The sequence below is a fragment of the Lepidochelys olivacea genome, assembly GCF_965140295.1.
Source record: "Lepidochelys olivacea isolate rLepOli2 genome assembly, chromosome: 25".
In the NCBI taxonomy this organism is placed as follows: domain Eukaryota; kingdom Metazoa; phylum Chordata; order Testudines; family Cheloniidae; genus Lepidochelys; species Lepidochelys olivacea.
In genome coordinates this window covers 15,634,679-15,647,976 of record NC_140435.1, presented here as the reverse complement: position 1 = coordinate 15,647,976, position 13,298 = coordinate 15,634,679, and the positions used below count along the sequence as shown (strand labels likewise).

At 39.1% G+C, this 13,298-nt stretch overlaps 1 protein-coding gene across 5 annotated transcripts in view; it reads right to left on the bottom strand.

Annotated features, from left to right (window-relative positions):
• Positions 1 to 276: 276 nt before the first annotated feature.
• DAZAP1 (DAZ associated protein 1) overlaps positions 277 to 13,298 on the bottom strand; it is a 35,589-nt gene continuing 22,567 nt past the window's right edge. For 2 of the 5 annotated variants that reach the window (XM_084614536.1, XM_084614537.1), the window contains exons 7-12: positions 13,139 to 13,221; positions 9,633 to 9,786; positions 7,966 to 7,995; positions 7,314 to 7,454; positions 6,135 to 6,317; positions 277 to 1,276 (exon numbers count right to left, since the gene is read on the bottom strand). In XM_084614536.1, coding sequence (XP_084470662.1) covers positions 1,104 to 1,276; positions 6,135 to 6,317; positions 7,314 to 7,454; positions 7,966 to 7,995; positions 9,633 to 9,786; positions 13,139 to 13,221 — 764 coding nt within the window. In that variant the 3' untranslated portion in view covers positions 277 to 1,103. Of the gene's footprint in view, positions 1,277 to 3,720; positions 3,811 to 6,134; positions 6,318 to 7,313; positions 7,455 to 7,965; positions 7,996 to 9,632; positions 9,787 to 13,138; positions 13,222 to 13,298 lie in introns of all 5 variants that reach the window. The other 3 variants (XM_084614538.1, XM_084614539.1, XM_084614540.1) reach the window with 3 other exon arrangements.

Here is a 13,298-nt window from a genome sequence, read left to right as displayed (position 1 = left end):
GCCTATGAAATTAATTGAATGGTCTCAGTCCAGATCCTACATCAATCCAATCATATCACTTGCATTAAGGGCTAAAAGGGCATGAAGAGCGCATTATGCTTTCACTTCTAGGCAGTACCTAAAGATCCTGGTTGAGGCACAGGGCAAAAAGTGTGGGTAAGGGTGCACTGACGCTCTACCCACAAGGATTTCTTTTCCAGGGCTGTCAATATGGCAACTTTCATGAGAACCCAATTCACATGGAAAAATTTGTAAGAAAAAAAAATGGAGACAGGCTTATGTTTCTAATCCAAATGTACTTCTCTTTATTCAAACCAGGGGTAATCACTGGTTAGTGCAAAATGCACCTAAACCTTTTGCCTGAGGGAAATCTACATCTTAACAAGGCCTCCGTTAACCCCTAATGAAATCCACAGAGGATTTTAAAGAGTTTGAAGCACAGATTTAAATGCTGTACTTCATAAGTGACTCTGTGCATCAACAAGTCTGCACCTGCATTGTTACCAGTTCTATACTGTCAGGTAACAAAAGCAAAATACACTCAGTAGATTTCTTCTTCTAACTCCCAGAGTTTCTGGACCAACTGCCCCACCACTATGTTTGAAGTAAAGGGGTTGAAACTGACCATCACTTCCAACATTGCTAACGGAAACCCTGTTTTAAATTAAAAAATAAGCCAGCATACATAGTAGAAAATTTCTCTTAAAAATTTCACAATCTGTAAATGTATATATTTTTCTTTAAACATAAAAGTTTACAATATACGGTAAAACAAAGGCTCAGGAAAAATAATTTCAAAAAAAGAAACCTGAAGTTTTGAATTAAAGCTGAAGACATTTTTAAAACCCTGTAGTTTGAACCAGTGACATTTTCTTTATTTGTGCTGATGGGTTAGAGAAAGGAATATATTTAAAACCTGCAGTCCAAACACCCACAGCGTTGCCTTCAAAAGCCATCCCCTCTCCCATTCCCCTCCCCCAATGTTGTTAGATTTTTCCTCCATCAAGTATGTGATTGTCACAAGTTCAGAAGTCTGGGATTCCCGGCTTCAGCTGCTACCAGATATCCCACTGTGGACAGGATTCCCTGATTGCCAGCATGTGCTAGCGTCTGTAGGGGTGAAATCCTTGCACATTATGGTTCTGTCCTCGTCCAAAACCACTTCCTCCTGCAGGTGGGCCACTTGATGGTGGCACCGAGGGGCCTCCATAGGAGGGGGGCTGCTGGCTAGGGTCAGAGAAACCTTGTCCAAAACCACTCAAGTCTTGTCCATAACCTGGGAAGAAGAGGAAAAGTCTGCAGTAAGCTTCTATTACAGTCCACAAGCTCAAAGATAGAGGTGCAGCACCAACTGAAAACTGATGCCACACATACCAATGCACAGCCCTATGAACACACAGTGATGTGCTGATCTAACACCAAGATGATAGTTGCTTTTACATTTGACCAAGTTATTTGGATTTACATGTAGAAAATACAGGTAATGACAAAAGGCAGAGAGGAGGGGGACTGAATGCCTAATTGGAGATAGTGCTTTTCACTCTCTATCAAATCTTACCCAGGCTGGTGGTGACCAAAATGTCATGCTACTGCTGTTCAGAGGCTTATGTAAAGTGGGTTGGTAGTATCTATTAGTCCATAATGGATAAGTGTTCATATTAGCAAAACTAGCATTCTGTCAGTTTCAGCAGAGGTAGAGAAAATTAATGGGGAAACATCTGTCTGAAAAGCTGATAGTTACTATAGCTGATGTTTCTAACTGAAAGGAGTTAGTGAAAGATTGTGATTTTCTGTTTATTTTGTGTTCAGCCAATTTTAGTTTCCTGTGTATAGTCAAGTTTTCCTTTGCTGAAAAGAACCCTATAAGATAACCCTAGGAAATTGCTTTAAAAAGGAGTTTTAAATACTAGGCTCTGAATGTATTGTTTTTAAGACGACGGTTGCATCAGAAACTGGAATTTTCTGAAATTGTGAATTAAAAAACCCAAGTTGACAGTGTCCCTTTCAAAGGATGTGGTGACTGGACTCCCATAAACTTCCATCAGATCCACAGGCCAGAATCAGGAAGCTTGTTATTGCTTCTACTGCCCACATTATGTGGTTAAAAAGGGACTTCAGCTAATTGCCATCCAGACCCAACACCCTACCCTGCCGTTAACTCGTTGCACAGAACCAGCTTAAATAAGCAAATGGTGTGGCACGTTTCTTCTCAAAGACAGCTCAAAAGAATAGCAAAAGCCATTTTATCATCAGCTTCCCACATAACTTAAGCAGGCAGACTATATTTCCAATGTAGCAAAAACACAGAAGCAACAGATAAATAGTTATATTGGAATAGCCATCCCTTCTGTGTACCCTTGCTATTTATACTAACACAACCACTGAGTTAGTCTAAACTGTTTCACCAGACTTACTCATTTTAAAACTAAAAGTGAGCTGTCCCTCTGTGAACTTTATGCTCATTTATTCTGTAAATCAGTATCTTTCTGACTGTGTAACAACTAGCTTCCTTTCTCTGCAGAGATCATAAAGGTAACTACGGAATCAGGAGACTTCTACCTCCTACCAAATCTTCCTCCTGCCTTGTCAATGAGATTGTAACCTCCATACTGCAACATAATCTGGAGCAGAGGTCAGAGATTTTGGAGCAACAGGTTTAGAGTAAGCAGGATGACAGAGGAGACAGAGACCACCTTTCAATTTGGAGGAAAAAACTAAATTCCTGGAAGGCAAATGGATGTGTATTAACAGTAACTTACTAAAAGAAGTTAAGAAATCTAACAGAAACTTTCTAGTGATTAAAATACAACTGTCAGTCACTACAATGGCATCAACGTGAAATTCCACTATGCAAGACAGCCCTGTTAAGAATCCTGTAACTACTCAGTGGATCTCTGAGTCAAATTTTTTTCTGCACAGGGTTAAAGCAGGTTTAACTCTGCTAATCCAAAGCAACAGTCTCTTGGCATCTCTTCAGTATTTTAATTTCAAGCTCTGCCTGTCTCACAGGACTTACTACCACTAATGAACCCAACAGTACTACCATGGGCTTCCCCGTTTGAAGATTTCTCAAGCTGCTAATTCAGCCATTTTTGACACAAAGATCAGTAGGCAATCTTAAATGCATTAATTTAATGCCAAGGGTTGGGGTTCGGAGTGAAGATAATCACGTTACTCTCAGCAGCACTGTGGCTTGCAGTGAAAAGTTAAGAAAACTAGAGCTCTGCTGGTTTGTTGGCCACAAAGGAATCCAGCAGTCAAACCAACAGCTGTTGTTTTTTTTGGGCACTGTTCTCTCCTCTAGCGAACTATCCCACCATTGGTCTGCATTGTCACTTCCAAAAGCGACACACAGCTGATTCACTGCTCCCGAGTGACCTGGATTCTAAGTCAGTCGTGTCAACAGTAGCAGGGGATATTGACTCTGTTGCTTAGGGTAACTAAATGCAATTTGCTTACACAAGACAATTTTAAGTCTTGCCAATGCAAGATCTTGGGAAAGCGAACAGCAGAGCAGCCATATTCCAACGACGCATTTTTACTTATGCCAACTAACAGATATTTAAACTAGATTATCCTTGAACTGTAAAAAGCAAACATTTCCAAGCCACCATACTTATCTCACCCACCCTCAAAGAGAAGAGACCCTGCAAGAAATAAAAGTTAATTTCCCAAATGCAGATAAAGTAAGAGCATTGGTTGTAAATAGGCTCCACCTACCTAGGATATATCACTGCTCAGCCTGACCATAAGAGTGTAAACAAAGTATTGGCGCGTAGCCTGAAGGGTCTTGAGAATAGGTACCCAGCCCTAGTAAGAAATGAGGAGACCAGGGTGACTAACCCCAAGACAGCCCTGTACAGAGATATAATTATTTTTTTTTTGGGGGGTGAGGGAGACACACCCTTGTTAGAGTTTAATTTACTAGAGTGTTTACATTTATCTCAGCTGTAAACATAGCAGCATTTATGATGCTGTGAAGCCAGGATTAATCTGTAAATGCCAAAATGATTAAATACTTTGATGCCTCTTTAAAGTCTATAAACTCTATGCATTTAAGTGAAAACATGAAAAACTTGTTAACTGCCTTTTGTATACCAATGCTGCTAGCTGAATTGCAAATGACACATGAAGTTCAAAAGATCTTAAAGAGGTTAAAAAGATCTTAAACATAGCTTTATAAACATGAAGAGGTTATTGACTTGGGTGGTAATACACTAAGTTGAACACTTCTAATGCTGTGTACATATACTGTGAGTGCAGTCTTGCACAGAAGTAGTTTGCTTTCTGGCATGAATTTTGGGGTGAGAGAGATTAATCCCACTAATGCATTTAACAACATTATCTAACCCTCTTCCTCCTTCCAAAAAAACCATTAACCCCTAAGGACTAACCATAACCAGCATTTCAGATACTCGCTGGGGGAAAAATGTCTCCAAGATTTATACAAGATGCAGCTGGTACTACATATTCCTTACACCAGACACCCCAACTATCCCTCACAACATTGTTTTGAAAGTCAGGCAATTAAACTGAGTAGTGAGGTTTTTTAAATGATAATTGGAGGTTACTACATAAAAGTCTTGCAACAGGAACTTTAGAGCAGAATTCCCTGTATGGAAAGTTTATATATAATCAATTACGCCTTTGCTGTTTGGATCCATTTTAATTATTGGTATTAAAAGACTTGGCTACCAAGTCTGAGACAAGATAAATTTGTATGTATCAGTTTTTATTCTAATCAGTAGAAGTTTCCCCTCATATGTAACAAAGGCACGTTTCCAACAAGACAAGAAAATCTTCCACCTGAAGTCAAATTGGGGGAACTTTCGATCCCAGCTACTGTGTCTGTGACATAAGCTTAAGAACATCTCTAACTAAACCCATCATAACTAACACTCTCACCTTATGCATGTCAAGAACAACTGAAAAGCTGATCTCCTATCGGAAGTCTTATACTTCAGATTATTTGGACTATAGAAAATCCTTTCAAAGAGCTTTATGGAGCAGACATTTCGTAATGAACAGCTTCTGCAGGTATTTTATATGGGACTAGTAAGGCATGCATAAACACAGGGGAAAAGTGGTTAAAATGCAGGGACAGAGTGTAAATTCTTGATTCTTGGGCTCACCCTGTGTAGTATGCTGCCTTCAGAAGTTACCAATGGCCAGTGATCAAGAAGGCGGCACACCCACCCAGCTAATTGGGCAATGCTGCTCATGGAAGGCTTGGGTGCAAGGGTCAAATGAAAGAACTCCTTCCTGATCTCTACAAATAGTCATCTTTTCAGCCAGTAGCACAAGACTTTGACTTCCCATATTTTGTCTTACTGTAGCTTACCTATTAAATCATTCTTTATCACCTACTTGCAGCAATGAGTTCCAGAGACTGATAAAGTTTTCCCTAGTAAGTATCCGCTTTTGTTTTAAATTAGCTGCATCAATTTCAACCAGTCTTATGAAACAGGGTCAAAAGGGGCATGCAGGTCAGATTTCGCTATACCCTTTATTGTTTTTTGTCTCAGTCAATTCCCATTACTCTAGAGTAATGAGATACTACTTTTAAGTATCATTATTCTCCATGCTGAGCCCACCCTCTTATGCAAGCCCCATCACTCAACCATTTTCAGTGCCCTTTTCACTGTGCTTTGGTTCAATTCTAGTGCATCTTCCTTGAGGTGAGATTACCAGAATTCCCTTTGGCTGCTACTGTGTTAACCAAGACATTTCAACAGAAAAGGAAGCAAACTACTGAGCACCTTGCAGTGTGAAATTGTTAGTTGAACAAAAAAAGAGTTTAAACTTGAGCATTTGGGGGAATGCAAGTGGTGACTTAGCCTACCACCGCACAGATCTCTAGAGAGCCAGTTATTTAGTGATTCAGGAAATGGGCAATACTTCAGGCTGGGCAGGAAGGAAACAATACTGTGATATCAGAGTACTGCATGTTTTGGGGGGCCCTTGAGAGCCAGTAGCTGGCATTCCCACCATTAGTACAAATGCTGTCAGCATTAATACACTGCTCCTGGAAACTGTGACTTTTCACCAAAACATTATGAATAAAAGGAAAGCAGAACCTTGGGGCTGAGGGGAAAGGTTGCCGCTCTGAGTGTATTTTATATGCAGTTACTTACCAAACTGGCTATAAGGGAATTCTGGCTGAGCAGTTGGGGGTTTGCTCATGTCCTGAGTTGCCTGAGATGGTGGTGGTGGCGGTGGGAAAGCTAGTGGTGTTGCCCCAGGAGTGGCAGGTGGAGGGGGTACTCCAGGAGGGGCAAACTGGTCAGGTGGAGGAGGTGGAGCACCATATCCAAAACCTGATAAATAAGAGGCAGAGCATAAAATCTGTGACATGATACGAGGCCAAAAGCACTTGGACTTTTCACTTGGCTTCAGAGTAATTTAACATTTTGTTGTAAACCCTTTGTAAGGTGTCTACAAAAAAGAGATTACTACTTGTTGCCTGCAGCTGAAGTAAAGGGATTGATTTAACCATCTCTTGACAGTCATCCTATCCACAACTAAAGTCATTTAAGAGATGTGAAATCTTACACCTGTTACACAGACTGCATGTGCTTAACAGCAATTGAACCATCTTACCTAGCAAATAATAGCTGAAGAGGTAGCCACAGGTACCGAAAGGTGTATTGGGGGAGCAGGGAAAGTCATGGTGAGACACCCCTCCAAAAAGCCTTTCATCCATCCAAATAAGGAAGTTGCCAAAAGCCACAGACTGAAAAATCCTGGACAGGCTGCTTCCCCAAAGCATAAGAATCGGAACTAAGAGGTGCATAATGGCTGTTCAAGAAACTTTGGATAATTAAGGGCATCTTTCTGCCAGTTTTAACCCAATTGTGCATAGGAATTTTAAAGGAATGTAAAGGAGTTAGGTGCCCAAATCCCATTTAAATTCAATGAGAGTAGGGTGCCTAATTTCTTAGGCTAGAATTTTCAAGGGAGCCTGTGTCTCTAGTCTTCAACATGTAGTATTACTATGTCGAATACCTCAATTCTAGAAAAGAGGAGGTCAAAAGTAAAAGTCCTCAGTCAAAACCGAAAAACTGAGAGGTTATGGTATTACTGAGTATTACTAATATGATCAAGATGGATGGATTCAAAGAAACAGGATCTGAAAATATACTGATTTCTAGTTACAGTACAGAAATACTTGAGTGGATCCACATGTGGATCAAATGTGAATGACTCCACTGAATTTATAGAAAGGCACGAAATAAAGACAAACAGAAGTGACTAAAACCCGTTCTTGTGTTCAATGGCACATCATTGGTTCGAGACTCACAGAGGACACTTACTAAATGGTGGAGGGGTGCCATAGCCCTGTGGGAACCCTTGTGGAGGTGGGAATCCTCCAGGAGGCGTAGAAACTATATATGAGGTAAAAGGTGGTGGAGGAGGCGGGGCTCCTCTTCCTGGAGGAGGCGGTCCATACCCACCTAGAAAATCCAGTACAGAGTTGTGAGAACAAGCGGTGCCTTCATCTAAATTCAGCACAGCAACTTTTTAATACAAAGTCAAAATTACCCCAAACAGAACAAAGAAGTTGTTACTGTAACTGGGAACCAAACTCTGGGAAACTCTCCCCCCTCCATCTATGGATATGAACATTGGGAAATGCTGAGAGAACCCTGACTGTAAATAACTCTACACTTCTCTTCTTCGTATTTAATTTCTTGATGGCCAGTATCAATTTAATTGCATTATCAGCAAAAGGGTGTATTCCAATTCCCAACACTGAATAGTTAAGAACAGAACAGTTCCCCCACTCCATATTTTTTCCAATACAAACTCAAAAGTTAGTTTCAAAACTGGCCTATAAGCACTGTACTTGAGAAATTTACAGCCACCATCAATTCTCATTGAAATGCAATTTACATCTGCACTACCAGTTGGCCTTTTCTACAGTTTACAATACACTAAACAATGAAACTTTTGTTCCCTACTTACCAATTGCCTGTCCAGCTGGTACCCACATTCCTAAAACAATGAAACAGAATGATAGTTTATCCACTTATATATTGAAACTGTTCTATTAAAAATGGCATACAATGCAATTCTGAAAAAAGCAGTGTTCTACATTGATTAAAGAGCTAATGCAAGAAGTGTCCAGGAGTCTCAAAACTCAAATTACACTCAGTGTTCAAACAGAGCATATTCTAGTGTTAAAAATAATTCCATAACATTGTTTAAAAAGACTAAGGATTACAAAGGTGAAGCTATAGATACAAGGTGTTTCAAATATAATGCTGATAAGAGTTATCATTCAGCTATTTCAAGTGTTTTAGACTCATGGAACCTCATTTTATATTTGCTGCAGTGTGAAGGTAGAAAGTTTAACTTATTTAAGAGTTCTTCATTTAATCCCTCCCACAGACGGATATAATGATACCTTTCCCTGCAAATAACCAAGATGAAAGTGATCTAGTTTCTCAATCTGAGTTTGCAGATTAGCAAAACCATGCAGACTGTCAAAGCCTCAGCTGCAGCTTTCAAGTAAATAAGCACCAGGGGGAAATGGTAAGTCATCCTAAGGGGGCATAATGGACAAGGTGACGCCAGCCCCTATCTCCATGGTAATAATTTCTCATATCTGAGAAAGGCAGGTTATATATTCGTTAGATGTGACTCAATTATAGAATCATAGAATATCAGGGTTGGAAGGGACCTCAGGAGGTCATCTAGTCCAACCCCCTGCTCAAAGCAGGACCAATCCCCAACTAATTCATCCACCAATTATGCCACCTCATTTCTTCATATGGCATGAAAACATTCTTTAGATGAATTCAACACGTTTATTCCATCTCCAAAATCTTGTTTTTTTTTTTTTATGGCATTCAAAACTAAAACAAGCATCTGCTCCTTCCAGCCCTAAAGGGCTCAAGCTAAATCAAGAAAATTATAAGCATTAAGTGCTCCCCTGCATCACCACTAACAATTAACCCCAGAGCTGCTTGTTACTTTTCCAGGCTACACTAAGTAATGAAATACAAAGACACAAGATAGCCTGTTTTTCCTTCATATTTCACGTGTAGTTTCTCTTGAAACTCATTTCAGATTTCATCTTTGAAAATCTGTGTTCCATAAATATTTTGAATCCGGGTCCCATGCCACCCACATTCCCACAGCTGCAGAATCATGGAATTCTCCCTGACTTCTCCCTACTACTAGGTAAAAAGAACATGCTGATTTGGTACTCCTGCTCCCCACACTTAAAAAGAATGGATGAAGCACCAATCACAGTACTGATCCCCACTTAATCAGGCTGGGGGATGTTGAGGAAACAGAACTTGTGCTGGCAAGACCCACTGATTTCTGCAGCATGTAACAAAAATCATTCTGAAAAAAATAAACTAAGGAAAAACCCAAGCAGAATTGGGGAAAACAGATGCACAGTACTTTAGTTCTCTACTGTATTACATCATTGCATAGATGGTTTCACTCCACTTGGAAGTATCTGTATCACTAATGAGATGATGTTACCTTTTGAAAGAATAATGCAAGTTAAATGTGGTCAGTAACAAAACCATGGCTAGTGAAAGACACTGCCAGTTTTAAGGAAGACAGGAATCACACCTTTGACTCTGGGTCTCTGAAACCCCCAAAAGAAAATTTACCTTGAGGGCTGTATCCTTGTTGCCAGGTAGGAGGGGGCTGACCTGCCCAGCCATTGGCAGCACTTGGCATGATCCGGCTTCCCCACTGGCTGGCACCCGGTGGCCCTGGAGTTTGGCTTTTGCTATCACGAGGTTCTGCACGTTTTACCTCCACCTAAACAAACAGATTAGCCATTTAGGAGATGATGTAGGTTAGTTCACCCCCCTTCCCTTCACACACACCCTTAATTACACTTAAGACTACACTTAGCACCTTATGACTTATGTCTAAATACTTAATTATAAAACTAGTTAGGCCAGTAATTAAAAAATGTTTCTCAGGTACAATAGATGCGATAGTAAGACATTACAAGTCCTATATCAACATATATTTAAAGCAAAACATGTCCTACAAACAATTTCTGTTCCATTATATTAAGTAGTCATTTGCTTGCTCATCTTAAAGCAGCAGTACCCTCTTACAATGGCTCTTTGCTAAAAATTTATAGGCACAATCTTTTTAACTTAGTCTTTAGACTATTTTTTAAATGTTCACTGTGACATTTACAAAGAAGAAAACAATTTTAGTAAAGATCTTTCTACAAGCAAAGAGTCCACTCTGAAAAAGGGTACTAATGCTTTAACATTTATGGATGATTGGGGTTCATTTGGAAGTTATAGTTTAAACCCACCCCATCTACCTGCAATTTCAGCTCTGTTCATACCTGAGAAACACACATTCGTTTGTTTGGTTTTTTACTTAGGTTTTATTTAAATGTCTAATGGAAGATAAAGACTTACCTTCCCCAGGCTAACGCTTAAAGAATCTCAAATAACTCAAACAATGTCAGAGGGAATGGATGTGATAAGAGAATCTTACATTACATCTAACAAAAAAGTAAACAAACATGCAAGTAATAAAAATGGACAGTTGAGTCAATAAGAAGCAAATCTTCATACTGTGTTAAGTCAGTGACAAAAACCTTCCTGTTTTTAAAAGTGTTAATAAGCCTCAGTGCTTAACTTATTTCATGTAAAGATAAAATGTCTTAGGGCGCCAGGCATCAAGTGCATCTGACCTACTTCAAATAAGCTCCACATTCAATATAAACCTCTCAACAAAAAAATCCAGTTTCTGATTTAATGAAACACTCAGCACTCATGTATGCTGAATTAAAGTATTTTTTTATTTTACGATTAATTTTAGTGGATGCCAGAGTACAAAGAAAATAAACCTCAATCGCTAATGGGCCTGAGTAGTACGGAAAATAAAAGTATTCTTCCTGCTAGGTCTTAAAACCATTCATGTTAGAGAACAAACAGGAAATTGGCACAGCACAAGGACAAAGGCCTCCCTCCCCTTCTTCTGAAGATGCCTCAAGGACATTATACATGACAGTAACCAAACCTCTGTCAGCTGAAGGCCCTGCTAGAGAGGAACCAAGGGAATTCCTCAAAGAATTCAAATTAATGAGCCTTAACGCATTTTCCTGAAGGGAATTCGGTTACTGCTTACACAAGCAAAATCCTGCTCGTAATTTTAAATTTTTTCTTTCAGTAACATACGGAAGCAGATTCACTTCAGCCTTTTTTGAGAATTAAAAATGTATTTCAAAGTCTTGAAGCGTCTATTAATAATAAATGAAGGGGGTGGACTATCTAATGTTACATTTATCTAAATGGCAGATTTAATTAACCTGTACACTGGCATTTGGATGTGTTAAGACGCCTAAACTAGGGATTGGGACAACCTAATGCAAACAAATTTTAGGATCAAGGTGAGAATTCTAGACCTGCTCAAGGCCAAAGTTATAAACACAAGAGGAAGAACTACCTAGGTTTCTTTCATGCAACCTGGGAAAATACTGCATATATTTGTGCATGTTTTAGATTTACAGGAGGCTCGCCACAGATTTACAGAACCATAAAAAAGTAGCTGTGGCATCCTTTGGTTCTGTTCATAAATGGCATACTGCTTTGCAATCTGTCCTCTAATTTAAGTAGTTCTTCCAAAGTTTAAGGGAATATCAGTGAAAAAGCAATAGATGCACAGAGGATAACATAAGTAAATAAATGTGCCAATCCTGAAAACACACAACTTTACTCATGTAAATAGCTGCATTGATTCAACTACTCACAGTAAGAAAGTTATGTTCGTTCCTCCTTCCAAGATTTGGGTCAAAAGTGTGTTCACGTAGATAATTCATTTGTATTAATTGGTAAACCATTCTTTTTCTCAATGTGACTATAGTTTCAGTGTATCGAAATAGGGTAGTAACGCTTTAAATAGTTAAACTTTAACAGTGACTTTTTAAAGCACTTTGTACAGAGCATTGTAATTTAACAATGCAAATTTTGCACTAACCCACAAGAACACATTACCTGTCAGCTAAGGAAATGCCTGAGAGCTACTAGGCTGTAGAAATCTTAAATTCAACATGGAAAAATGTTTGAGTTAAAGGAATATGACAAAGTCCTTTGGTTTTGATGCAAGTTTCTTTGGGTACTTTTCACTGTAGATTTTCAACGGCCTTCTAACATCTGTGTTTTCAAATTCAGGTTAAGCTGTATAAAGCGGAAATATTTTCAATTTTACCAGAATTTCCCTTTCAGAAGCTGTGGTATTCACAATATAATTAAGATTTAGGAATTTCTCTCAGGAACTACTTATTCATCTACTTCTAGATTTTCCACAGGTGAATCTTAATGTTCACATTTGATTAATACAATCAAAAGGAGTAGAAAGGCGGAATCCCTCACCTATCAAACCTCCTTGTGCTGACAACACAGTATGAAGATGAAACAACCAGAGGTCACTTAACTGCATTGTGGTTAAATACTATATAGAATATGTGGGTTCGTATCAAAGTTTCACAGTAAGTGACCCAATTTTTAAAAAACCAATCCTTCATGATGTTTTATGGTCTTTTTTGCGGGGGTTAAAGTTTAAGAGTATAAAGGCAGATCCCCTCAAAGTGCCTCAAAATTCGAATATTAAATGCACATCTGAAGGAGTGGTATGTTAAACCGAGCCTTAGACAGCTCAGAGATTTCACTGGGATCTCAATTTACAAACATATGAGAATTAAAACTAACTTCTATCCCTGCTGCTGAAAAGGAAAATAGTGAGCAGTCACGTAGCAGTGCATAAACCATGACTATTCATATAGTCAATTTATTCAGATACAAATTCTGCTCAAATGGAGCAGTTTGCTACTTGTATAATGGTCAAAGGCTCATCTGAACTGTTTAAATAACTTGCAAAAATACTCAGGCCTTCAAGGTCTGTTTCCTTCTCATGGGATAGGCAGCAAGTTAAGGAGAGGTTCCCCTCATATCCATTGTCTTATGCAAACTCAAGGGACTTTCCCCATCATCATGGACAAAGCCCTGAATTTGGATTTTCTTTAACTTTTTAGGATCTCCCTGCTTAACCCACAAATTACTGATTCTATTTCACCAGTGAAATTGCCAATTGCCCAAGGCTTGGTTTTGTCTTAAGGTAAAATAAAACTACAACTACACACTTTTTTGCCCATGATGTCGTGAAAATGCATGTTGACAGCCTGGTCCACTGATTGTTCGTCCTCGAAAGTAATAAATCCAAAACCTAGCCAACGACGAAGAGTGAATCAAGGTAGCAGGGTGTTGTGACACAAAACAGGATGATGAACAGTATTAGGGGCG